This window comes from Polyodon spathula, chromosome 21 (assembly GCF_017654505.1).
Source record: "Polyodon spathula isolate WHYD16114869_AA chromosome 21, ASM1765450v1, whole genome shotgun sequence".
NCBI lineage: Eukaryota > Metazoa > Chordata > Actinopteri > Acipenseriformes > Polyodontidae > Polyodon > Polyodon spathula.
In genome coordinates this window covers 23227891-23251774 of record NC_054554.1, presented here as the reverse complement: position 1 = coordinate 23251774, position 23884 = coordinate 23227891, and the positions used below count along the sequence as shown (strand labels likewise).

Sequence of the window (23884 nt, the reverse complement as noted above, 5' to 3'; positions counted from 1 at the left end):
CATTATTCTAACGCACGCTATAAAGTTAAACATGCATTAAAGTAAGTGTTGTAAAATACAGGTGCAAAGCAACTCTAGTAGCGTATGCACTACACATGTTATCTGCCGTGTGACGTTTTCACGTTAAATATGCATCTTACCTCCTCCACGAGGGATGAAAACTGCTCCAGAGGGGCATAAGACAAATCCCCGTAAACCAAATTACTTTTAATCGAGTCTGAAGTAAGGACATCTTTGGACTTTTTCACGAAGTAAACAGCTTTATTTTTACTACTTGCTGGAAATTCAGCGGAAGTGGCCAATTGTCCGGCTGCGCTCAATGACACAACAAGTACAAACTGATCAGTTCTATCTAAAAAACCCTGAATTAGCTGCTTGTACTCTTCCGTCCCTATACATTTCTGCCAGCGATCGGGCTTCAGTTTCATTGTTTTTAACACATAATCTTCTATGAAAGCGTATCTGTTGTCTGTAGCCGGTGTGTCCCCCATTTTTAGATGCTGCTGTGTCCGGAGCAAAGATTTTACTAACACTGTTAAACAGAGGAACGATGCCCAGGTCCTTAGTTTAGAGAGTCTCTGCTGCCATAGCAACAGCCTGTTTGCATTAATGAAGTCGCTGTTGCTTCAGGGACAACTATGCTATGAGTCAGACCCAGATTTCTTTTTTCTTCCAGGTGATTGTTGCTACATTGCCTGGTAACTGATTAGAAGTTTTCGCATCACTAAACACGATCCAAGGCTCAAAGTTAAATATTCAACTATGCAAACTTCACTTAGATTTTTTATAAGCTTTGCCTATGTCTTTTTCTTTTTGTCTGTGACTGTTTTGCTGTTTTATTGACTGAACAGATTTGAATAATACTTATTTTACATGTATTTTTATTTTATTTTTTTTAAGTTACAAGTAGCTCAAACCGTATGCATGGCAGTTTATGTCCAGAGCTTGCCTTTCACGCATGTACCAGCACCCATCAACTGGTTTACAATTTACCAGCAGTCATCAGGATAATGCTTTCTCCTGGTGCCGATTTAGCTGGTCCATAAATAAGTCTATTAAAAACTCTTAACGTTAAAGTCATGGGAAGTTTATTGTCTGCGCTCATAAATCAGTTTATTTGCTTGTATCGTTGTATGGGGTGTTGATATACCTGCCCCAGTAACAGGCCAATAAACATTCCCTTCCCAACTCCAGTCTGGTCACCAGCAGTTTATTGAAGTTTCAGCTGGGTACAGAAAGTACTTTAATATAAAAAGGCTGTATCAATAATTTATTTCCAGAATTTTTATCAGAGAATGTTTTCATTCAAAATGAAGTGAGAAGGGTCTATAAGGATGGGACAGCCCAAAATTGAAACTACGTTCAACTCAGGCACATTTGCACAACTGTACTTAACTACGGCATACATTCTTATTTGTGTGTATTCAATTGTATTGTAGTAGGCCTGCATATGATTCAGTACACATGGAAAAAATAGACAAGTTCTTTAAAGAACACATAATTTCAGCCAAAAGAAAATGAGGGTTTCATGGTTTGGGGACATTAGTTCAGGGTCATATATGTACTTAGCTTGCTCTTATTAAGCTGAATTTCCTCAAGTCAAAGTATAGCAGGGGTCAAGCTTTCTTCCCACCAAGATAAACTCATCTCTACTTTCAACAGTCTAGAAGGGATATTATGCATATAAAACATGCTTTAAATAATGATTTCTTTAAATAATTCCTGTGTGGAAGCGTTGTGAATAGTGCCCTGCATCTGACAATGTGCTTAAGGATACAGATTCACTTAAAGAACACTACAAGGTAAAACATTACAAAATGTCTTTTTTGTTTCAGGTCTAGAGTAGACACTTATGGTGAACAGGAACTCATAGTGTTAATGAACAAGTAAACATAATTGTTAGTGTACGCAGGTCATGGGAAACATGCTTGTAGTCCAGCAAATGGCAAGACGATCATCAACACTGTACATGTTCCTGCCCAGCTATCTACTTTAACCTGAAAATAAATGAAAACCAGTTGTGCATGGCTAATGCATCTAACTGTACATTTAAAATAACAAAAACCTACCTCAGAAAGAGTGAACCTAAATAATGGAAGTTCTGGAAATAATTTATTTGGTAGTTTTACATACAAATCAATTTCCTCTTGCATAGTATTTATAAAATAGAATACATGCGTTTCATGCCTAAATTAAGTCAAATATGCAATAACAGGAGGCCAAATAAAAATTAGCTTTATAAACAAAGCAAAACAGCAAACTTAAAACTACCATTTCTATCTATCTATTTATATATTCATTCATTTCATTTTCTGTACCTTATGTATTTTACTGGTGCACAGGCAGGTTCACATGCAGGACAGATCACAAGATGTAAGGAGTTTTATGGGTCGAGACAGCTTATAAAAGATGTGTCAGAGGCTACCCTACTTTATATGTTCCTAAACTGTTAAAATAATATGAAGCAACAATGTAGCCAATATGTCTAACATACATGCCTCTATCACCGAGATGATGATAGTTGAAATCCTAGAATCCACGAGAGGATGGTCTTGAAAACCGGCCCACTTATAGAAATTACTAAACAATGAAAAAAATGACAGTGGATATGAAGCGAATCAGCCAATGCTGCTGTTTGTTTTTTTATTTTATGATATGCCACCTTCTCGACCAGGTCTCCCTTGTAAAGAGATCTCAGTAGGACTTAAAACCTTGTTACTAAACCTTTAACAGTGCATAAAGTCACAGAGTCAATTGTCTTTCTTTCTTCCTTCCTTCCTTCTCCCTAGATAACTTTCAGTTTTTTGCTCTCCCCCTCTGGGTGTGGTTGTTCCAGCTCTCGCTTGTTACTGTCAGGGGTTGGGTCCTCAGTTCCTGCAATTTTGTTCACCGATGGCTGGGCCTGCGTACCGTTCATGCGGTCAGAGTCCAACACATCTAAACTGGCCTCTTTCATCTGTTTCAGCTCCCGCTTCTCTCGCCTTTCCACCATTTCCTCAATCTCCTCTGCAAACAGCGCTTTCAATGGTGGGATCAGTTTAGGTATGGCTCCAAAGTCACCGAACCGAATCTGATAAGCAGAAATGTTTATTAGATTTAATTAAAACCACTGTTAATTACTTTCTGAACATCTACGGCACAAACTTTAATGTCTGTCAAATCCACATCAGATTCAGGAACACTGTTTGAAAGATATATCTTTCATTTACAAGTAAGCCATCACTTGGGGTAAAATAGTTTAATCACAATACGTCAGGCATACATAAGGATGTTGAATAACAACAAATGTATGTGCAAAGTTTAATAAAGTGTAGGCTATTTCTAATATGCACAGTCGCTTTTATTAACCAGACTGAAGCAAGGACTTATGCATAAGGTCATCATTACCCAAGTTCCAATACACTCAGAAAACATATGCCAAGGAATGTCCACACCAAACATTTTTACATAAATGGACACGATTATCAAGAAAAAGCTTTCATAAGAAAACAGCAGTAATGAAACACAATCAGGTCGAGTGTCTTCCATTGGTGAAGGGTACATTGTTTGAAAATGCCATCAGAAACTTATGGGTCACTCCAGCTCAATGGGACTAAAGGGTGGTTACTCAACCTCTTACAACAATTATGGAATATGATTATCAAAAGGGTAATCAAAATGGACATTCTTACAACCGTCAGACATTTTCTCACCACCTGAGGAATGAATTGCAAAGATCTTTACTGCAAGAAGACGACACCTGCCTTCTTTGCACCTTCTTTTCAATCACACGGTTTATGAGTCAACCACGAATAAAGGAAACCTCTCCCAAGAATGTGGACCACTGGATCAGGAATTACCTTTAGAATACTGAATAACATTACGAAGTCCTACAAAAATAAAACTCATCTTTTTACTAATGATTTTAAAAATCGTCAAAATGCCAAGAATCCTAGATGTTGTCAAGGGGTACACCATTTCCACAGACAAGTGCTTTTGGGTATCAAATAGACCAATATAAGAAGCATTTGATTAGGTTTGCAATAGTCCCAAAAAAAAATATACATAAATAAATAAATACCTGAGTGCACTTTAAAAATGACTTGTGCTGATAAGACAATTGCGTGGCTCATGTATCTGTACAAGTACAATAATTTATTGGCTAATTTCCAATTTGATCTGCAGCATCAGGACTATACCACCTCTAAATTTTCTGCACGCAGATTAAATCTATAATAAATATTTAAATGGTCTTATTCAGCAAAATGCCAGGCTGAATTACACATGAACTATTATTATTATTATTATTATTATTATTATTATTATTATTATTATTATTATTATTATTATTTTTATACAGATAATTAAGTCATGGAGATTTAAACTTGTTAGAAATGTGTGAAATTAAATGATCATTAAAATCTGATTTTTATTAAATTGTTTTGCAAAACTTTATTATAAGGTATAAGGTATTGTCTTGAACACCAAAACTGTTAACTTGCTCCCTCTATTGACAGATAGTTGAGTAACATTTGAAAAGAGGGCATTGCTGTCTGGTAACTTGACTGTGTTGGGCAGGCTTGAAGGTAAGCAGTTGACAGAGAGCATCCTGGTTAAGTGACTTTCTGAACTACAGTACATAAGGCATGACCTCACCTACCCTCTAGGTACTTGCATTCAAAGGTGCAGTCTCAGAGAAATAAGGTATATTTTTTTTGAAAAAGCACAATGTGAACCAACATTTCTCTATCCTTAACCTTACAAACTCCAGCTTCTGAGCAACTGAGGATGAGCAGGGATTGGGATAAAGATGTTAAATACAGGAGTGGTAAAGAGACAGTCACCAACCTACTATAGAAGACTATAGTACCATACATCTACACTACATAAACACCTGTTAAACCACATTACTGCCATGCACTTCAATCTTGTACAATCATGATTAGCTTGCATTATTTAGGTAGTGTAAACAGCATATTTGTCCACTGTATCCCTTTTACCATTTGGGTTGGGTTTTTGAGTTGGGTGGCAAGATAAACCACAAAGGTAATGCCTGATATTTGATTACACTGTGTAACACATTTTTTGTTTTGTTTTGTTCCTGGGTAGTAAGTGTTATTTCCTAATTGCTTATGCCTCAAAAGTATAGAAAATGGCTATTATTCCCCACAAACTTTGCTTTTGTGACCAGGACAGTGATATTTCACATAAAGTCAGAAAAAAACATATGAATCCAAATTAACATGTATTTATACTAAAGTAATACAAAAATGACTACAAAAGATTTAGAAGTGAGTAGTTTTTCGAGATTTACTACTCACTTCTAAATCTTTTGAAGTCATTTTTGTATTACTTTAGTACAAATACATGTTAATTTGGATTCATATGTTGTTTTTTTCTGACTTTATGTGAACGAAAAGACACACATTTGCCCGTTTTCCCATTGGAAATAGTGACATTTTGAAATATCACTGTCCTGGTCACAAAAGCAAAGTCTGCGGGGAATAATAGCCATTTTCTATACTTTTGAGGCATAAGCAATTAGGAAATAACACTTACTGCCCAGGAACAAAAATTGTGTTACATAGTGTTACCATTAAACAACATCTTAAGGCTGAATTGCATTATAAATTAATTACACACTGTCACCTGATCTAAAAACGTATAATTTGGTCAGATAAAATACATTGTTTCTAATCTAATGTAGATATCTTCTGTGTTGTAATAGTCGCTAATGCTGTGGTGGATCTCAGGCTTTTTTACTGATATTTTGTATTTAAAAAAAAGAAAAAAAAAAAAAAAAAAAGAAGTACTACCTACAGTCATAAACAAAAGTGATCGGCCAAGAAGAAAGCTCTTTAGGCTGTGTAATCTATTGGTTGGGCGGGCCAGAGGGAAATACCTCCCGTTTGATATTGTCTAAAAGAAGCCTGGTGGCAGGGCTGAGATCCTGCATAGGTAAACAGTGTTTTTTTGTATTTTGTGCTATAATATGGCAGAGCTGGGGTATAAATTAGGGATGTGTCTGGTGTAAAAGGATCCTGGAGTGGGACCTTCTTTACAGTGGAAGCAGCCTCTCAGCTCAGCCTCTTTTGTTCAACTTGCTTGTTTAAGATGTGCTTTTTCTCAATACATGAATCTTTGTAACACAGATAGCCCACAAAGCAAAAGGAAGTGCGCAGACTACAATAAGATTACACTCACCCTCATGTGGTCAAAAGCTATTCCAACCTTTTCATTGAAATCTGCACTAAAGAGGGGGATTTTAGCATATCTCTGACTAAAATGGTTCAGCATGATGAACTCTGCATTCATTTCCATTCCGATGCCAATGGCCTGAGAGGTAGTGCTACAAAGAGAGACACATTTCTGTTACTTGAACACAAATTTAAGTTAGACAAAACAAAACACCCTTTTCATGAACTGTGTTTCGATATTTCACTGTCAACTTGGACTAGGTAATTTTAATGTGTGGCATGAAGCCCACAATACTAATATTAATTTCATGCAATCATTTCAGTAATTGTTTTTTTTTTTTAGAAAGTAAACAAAAAATAAAAAGATACCCTTTTTGACTGCTACATCTGACACTACTTGTAAGCTCTCTGCTTTACTGATTTCACATGAAATTAGATAATAATTTAAGTTGTATATACGTTAATATATTGGGTTTCATGTGGGGAGTTATTTCTTAATTACATTAACTAGGAATACATCTATAAATGTGTCACACACAACACTACCCAAACTGAAGCCATGTTTCTCCCACTTTTTCTAAAACAATGTTACTCTGATGCTTTCGCGTGTATTGCCAGTATAGCGTAGTGGCTACAGCGCAGCGCTTTCATCAAAGGTTTACCTGTGTTTTTTTTCAGTAGCCTCCTCTTCCATACCATCCTCCAGTGTAGCTTCGTGAATAAGCAATGTGGCGTCCTTTCCTGTGGCACAAGTTCACAAATACACACTGAGGTTTTAAAAAACAAATCAAGGCCTCACAGTCCAGGCTTATGTCAGTAAACACTGTTTGTTTGCATGCTTTGTTTAGAGTAAGCATTAAGCAAACATTAAATCTTAACAGACTAAAAATTGTACTATTTTATGAAGTTGATGAATAATGACAAAAACACTAAAACCAATGAAGCTTAATCAATCATCGTCAGCAAAGATTAAAGGGACTGGGGTCAGCTTATGACACACACCTTAAGGAATTTGTGAGTGGATACACTGAACAGTCAGCCCTGCCTATAAATCAGTTCCTATCGTCTCACTCGGCCATTGAAAGGTTTTTTTTTCTGCTTTTTCCAGAGAAAAAAATGACTAGAGACCTATGCTTTACGTCTTTTTGATGAAGTTGGACATGGTCCGACATTGGACTGGAAAGGGAAAAGTATAATGTTGGATACTTTGTGCCACATAACCCAAATTATACCCTGTGCACCAATACATACACACCGCATACAACATCTATCCATTATCATTAAACCCTTAATCCTTTATAGGGTCGCAGTGAGCCGGAGCCTAACCAGGCAGACACAGGGCGCAAGGCAGAACTACACCCTGGATGGGACGCCATGACCCCTGCGGTCACAGGACAACCACATCACACATCACACACACACAGCAATTTGGAGTGACCAATCACCACATACAACATAAAAGACAACACACACCCAGGGTTGGGGCCCCCCCCCCCCCCCCAGGTCCCAACCACTCCAATCTAATCTGCATGTTGGTAACATACTTCCTCCCTTTCAACAGCTATGAATAACCACATGCAGTAGACTCTTCCTAATCCAAATCAGTAAGGACTGGACTCAATTTAATCAGATCGTATTTAATCAGTTCAAACATTTGTATTAACATGACATGTGCAACACAAAATTGATAGTGAAGTTTTTACAGCTGATGGCGACAAGAATATTAATTTGGATAATTATAGGTCAATTAGGACAACTGGGATTCAGATTAGCGAGAGCCAACTGAATATGTATATTTTTTGGTAGGCCAAGAAAATAAATAAATAAAAAATAATTATATACCAAAAATGTGTGTCTGACAGTGTCCTTTTTAATTTGTATGTTTAGAAAGTGTTTAATTATACAAAGCATTTACTAACCCAGCTGTACCAGAGCATTACAAGGCATCGTGTCTCCAGAAAAGATGATTTTCCAACCAGAATGATGGGTTAAAGAGCAGGCAAAGGCGTTTTTACAGTGACGAACCACACAGGTCTGGAACTAAGAGCACAAGGTAAAAATCAGGACAAGCAAATTAGTCAAAGCTTTTAGAAAAACATGCCATACCAGCATCAATAGCCAGGGTGGCACCTACTCCTTATGATGCATCCGAGATGAGTCATTGGTTTTGAGGGACAGACCCTTGAGACACATCAGGTTTTTGTCTTGGCTATGGAAGCACAACTGAAGGCCTACAATCAGCACTGTCTGAAAGTCTGTCAGGCTTTGGTATAGACTTCCAACATATATTGCATATATTAAATAGATGCCATGGATTCTCTTTGTACAACAACTTAATTACTTAAATCAGTAATGCAAGCCAAGGATAGCCCATTTACACAAAAGTGTGCACTACATTTCTTTTTTTGTTTGCATCCAACTCCAGTACTGTACCAGCAAAGACTAAGAACCGGCCAAACAATGCCGGACACAGAAAAGTGAATATCTAAAACAAAACTAGTTACCTTTTCCAAATCTAACTTCTTAAGCAGGGACTGGATGAAGGTCTTGGTTTTGTACTTGGGAACATCAGCTCCCTCTGTGAGGAATCTGCCTGGAATGAAGCTGAAAGAAATCAAGATCACACACTGAAGATCAAGCTGGCAAAGCACACAAAATGCTTGCAATGCGGACGCTACCGTCACCTACAGGCATCCTCAGTGCATACTCACTTTATATGGCTGAGGATTCCCTGGCAGTGATCATGGTACTGGTTTAGCCATGTCATGATCTGAAGTGGAGCAACCAGAAGAACTGGTGTGAAGGGTCTTCCTAGGGAATTCTAAGGGAATAACGATAAATGCAGAGGATAAAAAAAAGTCTTGAATATGTGCTTAAACTTACATTAACTTGAAAGTATTTATTTATTTTAATATCTAATTGTGTGCGTTCATCATTCTGTTATTGTTTCAGATATAGATGATGATTTGCCATGCCTATTGTTGCAGCAAATCTACACCAGGTGAGATGGTTAGAAACAAAACCCACTAAGGGTGTGCAGTTATAATTTCTGGCCCCTCAGATTTTGTATAGAACAATTTATCTACTAACTCACAGACACGGTTGCAGGCAGGGTCGAATCACAGTTGCACACTCCTAGCGGTCATTTCTAAAAATGCCTCTTTACATAGCTTCATCGTAATTAAAAACAAAAACAATGGCATTAATTAAATAGCCAGGTGATCTAAACAGAAACAAAGTTATATGAAACAGGCATGATTACAAACAGGCAAGTAATTAAACATTCAGAAGTATAGGTGGTAGATGCACAAGTTTATTATTTTGGATTTATTAAACATCCAATCCTTTCCAATATTTTTATTGAGTTGAGGTCTCTTGGCGTCCGTCATGAACACATAATTCACAAGCATCAAACCATTTTTAGGACCATTAGGTGCCAAAAGTGAAATTACAATGAAAAAAAAAAAAAATCTCAACATGCATATATAAAGAAGACACAGAAACCAACTGGATGCTTACCAAAGCTCTCTCCCGCTGTAATAGTAAATTTAACAGGCCCTAAGCAGAATGAAAGATAAGGAAAAGATCAAAAGTGTACTCATTCCTTTGAAAGCAAGGCAGTTATTGCAGTACAGAGCCAAACCGTAAAAAAAAAAAAAACATCAAATGTTCTTAAGACGTAAATTGCTTTCTCTAGGCAAATAATACTTAAAGCTTCAAGCATAACTATTTTATAAATAATAAACTTAAGACCAACTTGGTACGAGTATGAAATATCAAAGTCATCTCAACTATTTCACAGTGTATCGTTGTGTGTTTCAGTTCACATAATCTGGTGATTTTTAAAAACTCAAAAACAGTTTAAAGATTGCCTTTGGCCTTTTGTACCACTAACATGTCTTCTGTTTAAATTCCTCCGATACACCTGAGTGTATCCATATCCTGTCACTTCGGATGAATGATGAACCTCCACAGAGAACCTTGAGTTTTAAGTTCTAAGATTCGCGCATGCATAGAAAGTTTCAAAACACTACTGGTGGATGCAAGAAATATATAGGTGAGAAACAGAACTTAATGTGGTACTGAGTGCTGCAAAGGCAGGCTGACTGTTACACTCTGGTATACCAGCTGAACGTATAATGCCACAACAAGAATACATCTGTGATACTTGTTAACTGTACCAAAGTTAATATCAACCTTTTTTGACAAATATTCATTATGTACCGACAAAGAAACGTATTTATTTTGTACAGTGCAATACACAGGGAAAAGTGCTTAGCTTATCTAGAAGCTAAACTATGCCATAAGAATATTAAATAATTTGAATACATACTGTGTGATGGTCTGCGTGCATATGCGAAATGAAAACTGCCGACAAATTACTCAGGACCTCATCTACGTTGTTGCCATAGTGACGGCACAGCTGTCCAAAAGTGCCTTCGCCACAGTCCAGCAGCATAGACTGAGTAGGGCTAAAGAGAAGAAACCGGTCAAAAATACTGCAATACTTTTAAGCTATTCTTAGCTATTAATTTCTCATTTTCACATAAGGAAATGTACTTTACCCAACAAATTCCCAACTGTCAGTACTGCATATTCCAAACTTCAGAATCTCAAACATACTTGGACGTGCACACTCGCTAAACCACTGGCTGTCTGCAAGGACATTGTCCTAGTTTTTCAGCCAACAGGCTAATGAACAACATTTACCAAGAAAATAAACAAACAAAACAAAACATTTTTCTTTGTAACCTCCAGGTTGAGTGAATGTCTAGTTTTGGTAATTTTGTTACAGGACGATGTTATTTTAGACAATTTCTATTTTGTAAAATGGGACACAGCAGAAGACTATTCAAACACTGAGATAAAAGGGTCCGACTCTCATGGACAGTTAAGGATTTTGTTAAAGCCTGATTTTAAAAGCTCCTTAATTAAATCAAGTTTGAAGTTGATTAAAAAAATAAATAAATAAAACTAAACTAAACTTGGAAGGTATAAAAGCAAACAGTTTTCATAAATGGCATTAGCTAGTTCTATTGCTTTTGGCTGACTGCTTATTGTTTTTAGCAGATTGTATTACATAGGCAGGTTTTATTCTAATTTGTTTACATTTTACAATCAAGAGGCCACAACATGTGCAAATGCTTATTTTATAACTTTCAACCATTTACAAAAACACACTGCAGTTTATTTTTAAAACACATTTTACCTGATGTTCAGCAATGTTGCGCTGACATTCCGAATCTTCATAGGGAGGGCAGATCCAGTCCCAAGAAACACCACTTCTGGATACCGGTCAGCTTTCCCTGAGAAAACACCACAATATAGTGTGTTTTACAGAGGGCATATAAAGAACAACTGAACAGGGAGGTTTCCAACAAAAACACAAGGATCTTGAAAAAGAAAATCTCTTTTTGAAAACTTTGATTAAAGTATAAGGCAAATCAGGTGGTTTCAACTTGTGCTGATCGTGTATTATTAACAAAGTGTGGTTAGGGTATACATTTTCATCAGCAAGATGTTTAAGAAAATGCACCAAAATAAAAGTTACCAAACTAAAATATATTTCAATTGTGATGCAAGTTTTATAAGGGGCTGTTATATAAGTGTATGGCTATAATTACACATTTAGTAATATGACTGCATGAATATTTCCATAGTCTGATTGGCTTTTTGCTGCTTCTGTGTAATAACTGACTGGCTATCTGTGCTATGATTATCTGAAACAACCTTGCGTGTTTAATCTAAAATAACTGAAGCACCTTTAAGGTTGGTAAGAGTAACTGAGGTCAGCAAGCTACCAACCTTGCAGTTCTCAATCATCTTAACCACTGCACAAACAGATTGACTTATTTTTAACCAACTCTAAACATGAAACGGTATTTTGAGACTACCAGTCTGCTGTGTTATCCACTCCCATTTAATGGTTTAAAAGACTAATTACCAGATAAAACTGTGGGATCTGTTGCCAGGGACTGTTTACACTCCTCCACTCTTTCCAGGAATCCAGGAAGCTCGGTCGCTTCTTTAATAAACTCACGGGAGTCGCACAAAGGAACGGCATCTCTGCAAATTGAAAAATCAACTTTTAAATGACATCTGCACTTGTCATAAAAATAGTGATAGCATTCAGAGTTAGCATTACAGAAGCTACTGAATGTAAAAACACAATGAGCAGTATTTCCAAATTGTTTACATCGGTGTTTCATTAACTTGTGTGCTTTTGAAGGCGGGGGGAAAATTATTTTTTTAAACCAAGTACCTACATGATAAAATTCAAGGTAGCTTAACTATTTCAGCACCAAGTAACTTTGCAGAAAGACTGCTCTAGGAAATCAAATTAGGAAGTTTCGGTATCTTACTCAGGGATGAAACAAAGACTCCCACTGCATACAAATAAAAATGGACACAGATGAGTATATTAGCTTAGTTTACTTGCCTGCAGTTTTGAGTGCAGCTATCTCTGATATTCTACAACTGCTGAAAACCAGGGGTCCTTTTCACAAAATGTTTTTATTTTTTTGTTTTGATAAAATCAGAATAACGCAGTATTCCTAAAACTTTACTTTTAAAGGAGTTGGAGTTTATTCTGTTTTCAATCACTCTTAGTTCTGTGAATTTGAAATGATTTGTATCACTTTTGTTTTATAATTACATGTCCAGTACCAGATATACAGACTGACCTTTGCCACTCAAACTTGGGCCTCAGCTGATACTTGAGCAAACACTCCCCCCGGACACTGGGCACATGCAGGGCAGCCTGTTTCTCCTGAAATGATAAAAAAAGTAAACCCTGCATCAGCCTCTGATTTTCAAGTTTCAGATTCAGTTCTAGAAGCAACAACATAATCACAGCTAAACTGATTAATCAGAAGTACAATAAATATTACACTTTCTGTAAAATACAGTATAAAAGCAACTACCACCAATCTTCACTGAATGACTCACAGTTCCAGAACTCAAAAGTGAAATGAATCTACAGAGGTACCTTTGTTTCACTGTTCCTCAGTGCTGGAAAGATCTCTGGGTGAATAAGATTGAGTTGGGTTTGAATCTTGTGACTCCGAACGTTATGGATTGTGTGTGCTTGTTCATTCAAGATCAGGTGTTCTGTAGTAGGTCCAAACCTGCAGTCAAAAACACCAAGATGATGTCAAAAACAAATCTACGATCCACCCCCGCCCCGCCCCCAGCTATAAAAATTCCATGGCCCACTATTTTATATATATAAACCACAGTGGACTGTGCGGTTTCAAGTGGCTTATACAGCTTATAGCACTGCTACCTGTCATTTGGGGGATGAAAAATATTTCACACACATTTTAAATTAAGACAAAACCAGAAACTTTTTATTATGTATACATCTGCAGCGTAAGGGTCCCAAATTTAATTGAATGTAATCTATTGTTCACTTATTAAAAATAAGTTATACATTATATTGCACACACACTTTGTTTTCATCAATGTCATGGCTGAAAATCCGGTTTCGCGTAAGCAGGTTGTACTGAATGGGACCAACACTTCAGTGCTACTGAAAAAGCAGTGCTGTATTCATTGGAGCACTCACACCAAAATGTCTCCAGCTGCATTTCACCGAACATGGTTCTGAGGGAGCTGTCTGATGAAATGTCAATGAGCTCTTCCAAAAGCTTTTATGGCACAGAGGGTGATTGTTTATCTTCAATATTCTCACTAATGGGGTTTAAAGTCCACAGGTGTGTAGCAGCTTGTTCCATCATGAGTACAGGAAAGGAAGTATTACATTTGTTGAGTAGATCAGACAGATGCACTGCCAGCTGCGGTCTGATTACGTCAAAGTCAATGTTTCGCTGAGCATATCAGTAGTCCCCCCACAGACACAAACTTTCCAGAGTTGTAGTTTCCTTTTGAATGCATTGTTCACGCAGCTGACCAATGCACTGCAAAACTAGGTCTTCTGACATAAGTGATCCGTTGTTTGACAGTGTAATTTGACACTGGTATTTGCCAGTTCTTTGGCCTTCTGCTCTCCAGGCATTTCCTTTACAATTTCAATGCCACATAATCAACTCCTCAGCAATAGTATGAGATTTTTTTGGTTTAGCAAATTTCTGCGCCACCATGTACGATGACACTACAAGCTTTTTATATGCAGTAGCTGTGGATTTCATTACGGCTTTAGTACCAAGCAGTTCTTTGCCTTTTCGCTCAAAAATTGAACGTTGCTTGTTTTTATATATTTCAGGCTTGGTAATTAAATGTCTCTGTAATTCAGAGGGTTTCAAACATTCATTGGACAGCACTTGTTCACAAATTACACACTGCGGTTGAGGTATATCTCCACTTCCAGTACAAATAAAACTGAAATTCAAGTAGCTGTCTTCGTTTTGCAGGGTTAAGAACGGCTGTTTTTTACTCTCAACACCACCTCCTTGCTGTTCAGCCTTTACTTTTTGTATCATCATTCTGTGGGTTTTGTTGTTTTGATGCTGCTGGTCGAATAAAAAATGAATCCATATCTGGTGTTTATGCGTTTCCAACAATATTTACTCTGCTTTGTAATCTGTTGTGCTCCCGCTCCAGCTCTATTACACCATACGAAACCCGAGAACATGTTACGAAACCTGAGAATGCATTCATTTCTGCACATGCTTATGACATGCTGAAGCTAATAGGTTTCAGTGTGTCATAAGCATGCAGAGAAAATAACACATTCTTTGGTTTATTTTTGGAGGACCCCTTGAAACCTCCCCAAGGCCCCCTAGGGGGCAAGGACCCCCAGTTGAGAACCCCTGATCTAGATTAAGGATTAAGCAAGATGGGATTTTTCCTTGATTGACTTATGCATTAATATTACTATATACAATAAATAAAATAAAATGAAGTCCTTGCAAAATCAAGTTCATACATTTCAGGACAGTGGTATTAAGATCCATGGCATGTTCAGAATGCTGTCCAACTGTGCTTACTGTACCTCTCCATCCACTCCTTATATCTGTCAGTTTGCAAAATCGATTCCGGTGTCATATGAACAACTAAGGATGCAGGGTCTTCTGCTCCTCCGGCATGGTACCTGAAAAACAATGCAACAAAACAGTAGAGGTAACAAACTGAACTCCAGCAGTTTATTGCACTGCAGCTAGTGTGCATATGTGAATGTGAAAACCCTGTTACATGACAGTGGAGACTGCAGTCCAGGGATTACACTCAAGGTTAGCCCTTTTAAAGCAAGTAGCAACTGTATACTATTGTATTCATGTTCGGGGTGGGTTGAGCAAGTCCTGTGCTCCGTGTAGCGACTATTACGAAAGTAATAGAAAAAGCTACAAGTCTGTACCTCTTCAGGTGTTCATTGTTACAGACTGGTTTGATGAAGTCTTCACTGGGACACTCCACAACAATGAAGGCAGGGCCCGGGTCTGCTGGAGTACACACCTCTCCAGGTAATATCTGCAACATCAGCAAAACAACCTCACTAATAAAAGTAACTGTGGCTCGTTCGGCTCTTTCAAAAATCATGTGTATCTGCTGTACAGTCAACACAATGTTATTTTAGTTTAATATAGTGGAGTAACCGAGAGAGCGGTTTGTATTTAGAATCCTTGGCATGACATATTTACTTCAGTAAACGATGTTATAAATTGCACTTCACTTCATATTGTACTACTATTCCTGGATATTTCATTATTTATCATGGTTCCTTACCTCTTTCCCTTCAAAGGTTACAGTTTTTCCATTTTTAAGTGCAGCAACAATGGGGCCTATAGCTGGCGTGCCACTAGAATGATAATGAAAAAAAAAAAAAAAAAAACACCATGACTGTATGAAGATTCAGGGTGACAAAGGCTGAAAAGAAAATTTCTGCACACGGCAATGGAACTACTTACAGTGGTAGACCCAAGTCTTTGGCTTTGGCCACCAAGAAATTTCCCTTTTTAGGATGAAGCTGCAATGAAAAAGAGTATTAAAAGCAGTTCTAACAAAAACTATTTTAAAATGGGCCGATAAATTTATTAACGTAATATCTTTAAGTAACAGATTTATTAGTCTACTGTCGTAACATACTACTCCCCCCACTATCTGGGCCATAAACTACACCCACATGTATGTACCTGTAAAAATGTAAGTGTGGCACATGCGACATTTGTAGGCAAGTACATCTAGGTACCATCACTGTGTGTGTGTGTGTGTATGATTATATATATATATGTGTAATTGTACATCTTACCTTACAAACAAAAGCCACCACCAAAGAAGGATCTCTCATAGAGATTCTTGGACTTCCTCCTTTATTAAAAACAGTAATAAAAAGATTGTATAAAAATAGAGTATTTTTATACCCATCAAACAAGTTCATGATTACATAATACCGAAACACTGCTGACAGAAAGCGCAGGGTGTAGAAATAAATATGCTTTTGTTTGCATTAACTACAGTGTAATTACAACACACTGCCTGCTTACCCGGTCTGCCAGGGCTCTCTCTCTCCCTGGCGTTGACAAGCTCCTCGCTGTCCTCTAGGTTCCAGCGCTCGGCCTGTGGAGAGCGAGACCGAGGGGAGTTGCTGGGGCTGTCTCTCTCTGGGCTGGGGGACCTCTTCCGTTTGCTGGGCTTCAGCTGTGCTGCATGGAGCAATGGGGAAAATAAATTAAACTGGCTATGGTGATTTATACAGTCCTAAACTCCTAATAGTTCATCCTTAAACACTGCTTAAATTGTGTTTCCTGTTATCAAACTGCTGTCTGTTTTTCCTGATCTCAACCAGGATGAAGCAGCAATAGCCTTTAAAAATATATTGCACTGAAACTCAGCCATGCTGAATTAAAATAACCTAATTTATATAAAAAATATGGGAGGGTATATGTAAATATTTGTTAATGTTCCAATTTGGCCTTGCGTGACTACAGCTATCTTGTGCAGATTTGTTAAGCTGGGTTTACAAGAAGTGTACATGTTGTGTTGAACAGTAAATGCAGCCTTCATTTGGCCAATAATTAATAGTATATATATATATATATATATATATATATATATATATATATATATATATATATATATATATATATATATATATATACACATTGTTACATATACATATATACACATATACACACACACACACACACACAAAACACTAGCTTCAGCAATTTTGATCCTTCTGGTAGTCTACAAACAGCCAAAATCCAGCACCGTAGGTTAATGATATGAAAAAAAGTGTTTAGTAGAGTACACTTGCAAAATACTGATAGTAAATCTGCAATATGGTTCCTCGTTCCAAACACTTTGACAAACACATTCCTTCACTAGAAGGGGTAGCAAAAACCAGATAAGGCAATGTAGTATTCACACCTGAAAAAAAAAAATAAAATACTACTCTCGCCTTTTTTAAACTGTTCTACTAGATGTAACCGAAATGACACAGGCCAACAGATAAAACACAAAGACACTTACCAAATATAGGTACTTGATTAACAGTCATGGTATTATCAGAGTACTGTGGTTCTGTGTAGGGTCGTACAGCTATAAAAAGTAACAAAAAGACTTTCCTTTAAATGAATGCACACAATCCGCATTAAGCAGTGTCATAAGTTCAACCCGAAAACAATATTTATTTATTTATAATAAGATGTTACATATTCTACAATATCTTCCAGGCAGTTCAAACAAGAAGCATTTCCAGTATTAATTCAGGATATAAAGCCTGGATAAAAGTGGTCTGCAGAGATGCTAAACAGAGGCTCTTTACTGGTTATGGGTATTACACACACATATGACTGCATTGCGTATTGAGGAAATCAGTTTGAAAAATGAATTGTGTACCTATTTTGATTTCTTCTAATGGTCCAGAGAAGACTTGGATTGCATTCACATAATTATCCTTCAAGGATACACACAAGATAAGAATTGTTAGACAGGTATTTAAAACAGCAATGGTTTTACCATTAGTCATAACATAAATTACACCATGTCTAGGGGAAATGATAAATACACAGGGATACATACATGCAATAGGAAATCAACACACAGGTACAGCAATATTTAACAAATATAACTCCTTCATTGGGCCCTATTTTAATGAGATGTACGTTTGTGTTCACCTGAGAGGGCCTCTCTGGGCGCTTAGAATGATACACTGCTCCTCCAATAAAAAATAATAAAAAAAAAAACATTTTAAACCAACCCTTAAGCATATACAGCTACATTAGAAGCAATAAATAAATAAAAAATAGCACCATGACATTTTAAAAGTCTTGAGACAGTTTTTTTCTTTTTTTTTTTTTTTTTTTTGCAAGACCAATAAGTGGCCACTAGATGGCACAAGAAGTTACACATTTGTTTTAGGTAGGGATGTCAAACTCAAGGCCCGCGGGCCGAATACGGCCCTTGATGCTTAAGGTGTGTTTTAATCATAATCTCGTGCTTGGTGCTTGGTGTTTTCTGTTAGACACTGTAGCCTACTGGCCGTCAAGAATGATAATATAACTCAAAATGTCCAAGAAAAGAAAGATTGATAAGGAAGGCAGATTGTTTCAGGAAAGATGGGAGTCTGAATATCTATTTGTAAAGCAGCAAGAAAAACCCATTTGCTTGGTATGTAAGGGAAGTACTGCGGTGATGAAATAATTAAATTTAAGGCACCACTATGAAATGAGACAAAGAAAAATATGGCAAGTTTGAAGGAAAGCAAAGGCAAGAAAAGCTGGCCGAATTAAAAAGAACCCGATTTACAGCAAAACATATTTAAAAAGGCAAAAAGTAAAGTGATGTGGTAGTAAAGGCAAGTTACCTTGTGTCAGAGCTAAACACAAAGTTGTCAAATCACTTTTTGATGGTGCTTTTGTAAAAGACTGCATGCTTAAAGTCACAGAAATAGTCTGTCCTGAGAAAAAGCGTGTGTTTTCCAATGTCAGTATTTCAAGAAATACCGTGGCTGAAAGAGTGGATGACCTGGCAACCGATCTTCAAGAGAGCTCACTGAAAAAGCAAGCGATTTCGTAGCCTTTTCTCTTGCATCTGACGACAGCAGATATTACTGACACAGCTGCGTTATCTATTTTTATCCGGGGTGTTGATGCAGACTTCACTATTACCCAAGAGTTTTTGGATGTTGCTATGCACCTCACTACCACAGCAAACAATATATTTCAACAGCTTGAGAATTGCGCACGTGCAACATAAAAGAACTTAGTTGGATTGACAACAGACGGAGCGCCTCCCATGTGTGGTGCAAAAAATGGGCTTGTTGCTTTGGTGTGCAAAAAACTACAAGAGGTGAATTGTCCAACGACACTTATAACGTACCACTGTATTCTACACCAGCAAGCGCTGTGTGGGAAGGTGCTGAAAATGGATCACATAATGGTCACAGTTGTGAAAACGATACATTTCATCAGGGCGAAAGGTTTGAATTGCCAGAAATTACAAAAGTTGCTTGACGAGCTTAATGCTCAATACGGTGTTTTGCCGCAACACGCCAAAGTTCGCTGACTTAGCCGCGGTGCAGTAATTAAAAGGTTCTTTGAATTGCATCAAGAAATAGAAATTTTCATGCACAATAAAGGGAAAGAAATTACACCTTTCAGATGCAAAGTGGTTGTGTGATTTGGGATTTCTCTGCGATATAACCCAACAGCTCAACAATTTAAATGTGAAACTGCAAGGCTGTAAACAAGTCATAACTGAAATGTATGATGGTGTTAAGGTGCTTCAGCTAAAGTTACATGTGTGGAAAAACACAAGCAGCAAGGAAACCTTTCCCATTTCCTAATGTGCCAAGCTGTATGTGATTCTATGGAGGATTTTACTTTTCCTGGTAGCGAGTTTACTGCAAAACTGAACGTGTTGCATGTGGAATTTAAGCACCATTTTTCAGATTTTCGCAAGTAGCAGTTCCAGTTCTAGCTTTTTTCAAACCAGTTTGGCGTAGACGTGGAAACTGCACCAGAAGACATCCAGATGGAATTTATTGAATTGCAGTGCAATAGCACACTGAAGGTTAAGTTTGATTCTGTCTCGGCTGAGCAGTTTTACCCGTTCCTTCCAGCCACATTCCCACAGCTCCACATTCAGGCTGCACGCATCATGTCAGTGATTGGCAGTACGTACTTCTGCGAACAGCTATTTTCACTAATGAAGATTAGTAAATCCACGCAAAGATCACAACTGAATGACAAACATCTACACTCCGTGCTAAAGATTATTTCAGCACAAAACATGAATCCCGATATTGACAAGCTTGTCTCACAATAAATGTGCCAGATTTCTTCAGTAAATTAGAACGTACAGGGCAGCAACTAGGTAAGATAGAGAACATGTGTTTTAAATTAACAAGTCATATATAACATACATGTGTAGGTATTAAAAACTCTGAATGCCAACATGTGTTTTCTATATGTAAAAGGTGTGCATTTTGTGGCCCGCGAATCAAACGTTAAATTAAGATAAGACCCTTGGTAAAATTGAGTTTGACATCCCTGTTTTTGGGTAACAGTATAGGTACTGTTAAATTACATTTGCCCAGATACATTGATATGTAGGTTTCTTTATTGCACCAAAAAACCAAGCCATGTGTATAAGAAATTATAGCTTACTTTAAATCCAGTCACATGAGAATTTATTTATTTATTTTTATTAGACATGCATGTGTGGTCCTGTTTTCATCAGACAATCAATATTTTACTTGGAAAAGTGAGAGATTTTACCTACGTCTTTCACTACTGTGAAATTTGTATAAGTACTTACCAGCTGTGGAGGTCCAGACAGAACACACTCAGGAACCCCTGTATCCTTCAATGTTAATATCATCCCTAAATACAAGGGGCAGGTGTTTAACAATACATTAGTATATAACCGTCATTCAACTTTTTAGAGGTCAGTCAAGCATCAAGGCACTGTACAATACCCCAAAGGGTGCAAAGTTAAAAACAGAGGCAAACAGACATTTTGCCATAGGGTCTGAACTTCTGAATTCTACATCCCTATGCAGTAGTCAAATTAAGAAATTATTCAAATACAGTAAAACTAAAATGTGCTGCAATTTCTAAATCAAAATGCTACTTTGATCACCATCATTTGTATTCGGAAATGATTATTGCCATACTTATTATGCTTGTTAAGCTATATCCAGTGTGGCAACACAGATTTAAATATGTATACCTTATCCCACACAGAACCAATTGTAGTCCTGCTCCACTGTCAAATTGTAATCCCTATGCAAACAAAAGAATTGCTTTCTGTGCAAATTAAACCAGCATGGTAGTAGTAACTAACTTCAAAGAACCATGGAGACACCCACTGTTTTTCATTTGAGGGCTGTTGGCTCAAAATTAAAAAGTATAGTTAGTTAGGGTTGGGGGTATCTTTTTTTCCCCTCTAGTCACTGCTTAATCCTACCTGATAATCCTCCAACATTTTGCCAACTCATTCTTGTTAAGAAAATGTTATCCAGACGGGCAGCTTTTAATCTGGAGGAAGGAGGAGTATTCTGAATTAGTTAAAGAAACTTGTACAAAAGTAGTTTCAGCTAAACAAACAAATAAAGCAACAGTCAACTTGCTTGTGTTCTTGCATCAGTCTTTGAGTGCCTTCTCCACAGTTGAAGAGATACCTGAAAAAGATACGCACAGATGACGAAATGTAAAAGTACAGCACATAATAAACAATGGCATAATTTAAAATGAATTCCTTGATGTTTTGCTGGATTCTCAGATCTCTAATATTACCTTGCATCTAGTCGATATAGAAAGAATAGCGGGTTTAAAAAATGAATTATATTAAATAACCGTTTCTGTTATTTGTCAAATTCCACATCATTTGGAATGTATTGTATAAAAACACATACTTACAAAACGTTAATTTGTGAATGCGGTATGGTTGTGGTAACACAAATATTTACCTATTAAATTCTGAGAAAACGTACAAGGACGGCCCATTATCCCGACTACCAGCACCCACAACCTGCACATAGACAGTGGCAGGTCCGTGCTGGTCCACATTTTTTCTCTGTTCTCGTGTTTTGATGTGTCTCAGAGTCTCTTTTGATTGTTTGGCTTTTTTCGAGGCGTTTCTCTGACTCTCAGCAGACATTTTGCAAAAAGACTGCCGAAGAAAAGAGTCTGCAGTCAACACGCTGTAACAACAACGCTGTTTAATAATACCAGGAACTAAGCATTTATGAACCCACTGACGTGCTGCAAACGATGTTAAGTTTATTAAAAGGGTTCTCTTCTTTATAGCAAACATTCAGAGAACAAACAGTAACGCTGGCGTGCCTTTAATGCCACATAAACTAATATATTGTAGCACTGTGCTCTTTTGACAATGACGTTAATGTTGTTTGCTTTTTTTTTCTTTTGGTCTTTGTTTTACAGGTTGTTTTTTTTCTTTACCGGTAATTGAGTTCTACATCAACGGTGAGCTTGCCTTTACTATATACCCATCCAATACTCTTGTTTCGCTTGAACCTGCCGGCCATTAGTCCCAATATCACCGATCTCTGCCCTGCTATCACATGGCCCCTTTCTTGCCAGAAAACGCTTCCGGTGCTTTATTATGACATTTTAACTCTTAAACTCCACCCATAATAATTTTAAAGACACGTTCCCGATAAATGTGCTCACATTAAATTGAGTTTTATAAAGCTACATATACGTCATTTTGTAGACGTATGTATTTCAAACAAGAATTCCAATTGACAAAATGTGTTATTATCATGTGTATTTTTTATAATCACGTATGGAATCGTACCTTATTGGTTTCATTCTAATTATGAGGAAGCTAGCTTACATCAGTTTATTTAACAATCACATTTATGTTGTGTATAATTATTTATTTTAACAAAAGGCAATATTATCAAATTTAATAATAGTTTTAAAAAAAAAAGCATAGCAGAGGATGGTTTCGATCCATCGACCTCTGGGTTATGGGCCCAGCACGCTTCCGCTGCGCCACTCTGCTAACAGTAAGCGCACTGAAGTTACTTTGTTTATGGCATTTGCTATTTTGGAGTAGTGAAAATCAAAAAATGAGCGTGATATTTCTTCAAATGCATTTACGAGTGGAACACAGAAAGGGTGAACCCCTAACAATGGTGTGCTGTGCTATCTGTTGACCTGGGTCATTTCGGTTACATCTATCGCTGTTCATGTTTTTCATCTCTCAAATGTTGTTCTCAAACTGTTTCATTGTTGTATTATTTTTTTAACTATATTGTTTCCACTTAAACATATTACTCTCTCGCCAGTCTATTACATTTTATCTGTCTCAACTTGGTACGGTAGGTAATCTTATTTTTTTTCTTTTTCTCAGCACCGTAAACTAAGAATGCCTACAACTTAGCATATGAAAATGCTTATGCATATGAAAGTGGACGTACCCTTAAAACATTTATGATATGTACCCCATGATACCTTCCTGCTATTTGTTTTCACTGCAAAGGGTGCCCTTTTAGCTGGAGTGATGAAGCTTCCCCCTGATGTATTTTGCATTGGCCATGTTTCATACGAGGCACAGCAAAGTTCCTAAAAACCGTGAGGCGATGGCGATTCTATCAGTCACTTTGCAAACAGCGCTACCAAGCTTGTCACCTACACATGTAATTAACCCACACGAATCCAAGTTAACGGTCATGGCTTGCACACAGCACTTATAAAAGATAACACGTACTCCTTAAATCATTTTAAAAAAGACCTCTTGTAGCTTTGTTTGTATATAACAGAATACAGAACAAG

General features: G+C 37.2%; 2 protein-coding genes and 1 non-coding gene across 5 annotated transcripts in view; all 3 read right to left on the bottom strand.

The window, feature by feature from the left end:
* LOC121296591 (dynein heavy chain 9, axonemal-like) overlaps positions 1-521 on the bottom strand; it is a 117402-nt gene extending 116881 nt beyond the window's left edge. Inside the window, exon 1 of the mRNA XM_041222301.1 lies at positions 141-521. Within this exon, the coding sequence (XP_041078235.1) occupies positions 141-491 (351 nt within the window). The 5' untranslated portion in view covers positions 492-521. The remainder of the gene's footprint in view (positions 1-140) is intronic.
* Positions 522-2611: 2090 nt separating this feature from the next.
* elac2 (elaC ribonuclease Z 2) lies at positions 2612-22682 on the bottom strand. Of its 3 annotated transcripts, XM_041222093.1 has the most exons (25): positions 22544-22634; positions 22051-22253; positions 21712-21762; positions 21549-21619; positions 20898-20962; positions 17976-18033; positions 17607-17675; positions 16619-16777; positions 16384-16442; positions 16043-16101; positions 15861-15933; positions 15493-15605; positions 15130-15228; positions 13165-13303; positions 12860-12945; positions 12121-12242; positions 11386-11482; positions 10510-10648; positions 9696-9734; positions 8888-8997; positions 8681-8780; positions 8096-8216; positions 6839-6917; positions 6184-6328; positions 2612-3070 (listed from the first exon to the last, which is right to left on the bottom strand). In XM_041222093.1, exons 2-25 carry the CDS (start codon positions 22239-22241, stop codon positions 2786-2788), a joined length of 2529 nt encoding a protein of 842 aa, XP_041078027.1. In that variant the 5' UTR covers positions 22242-22253; positions 22544-22634; the 3' UTR covers positions 2612-2785. The 3 variants fall into 3 exon arrangements, with proteins under 3 accessions (XP_041078027.1, XP_041078028.1, XP_041078026.1); XM_041222094.1 differs by lacking the exon at positions 22051-22253 and having other exon boundaries at positions 22544-22682; XM_041222092.1 differs by having other exon boundaries at positions 22051-22636.
* A 357-nt stretch (positions 22683-23039) lies between these two features.
* trnam-cau lies at positions 23040-23111 on the bottom strand. Its single transcript has one exon. It is a non-coding gene; the product is annotated as a tRNA-Met (tRNA).
* Between the last annotated feature and the right edge of the window lie 773 nt (positions 23112-23884).

Coding starts and splice junctions, on each gene's coding strand:
- elac2 (XM_041222092.1), bottom strand. CDS start 22,397: ATGTTTGCTATAAAGAAGAGAACCCTTTTAATAAACTTAACATCGTTT. Junction 18,034..20,897: donor TGTCTGGACCTCCACAGCTG/GTAAGTACTTAT, acceptor GTATCCTTGAAG/GATAATTATGTGAATGCAAT. Junction 8,998..9,695: donor TACAGCGGGAGAGAGCTTTG/GTAAGCATCCAG, acceptor TTATTCCCTTAG/AATTCCCTAGGAAGACCCTT.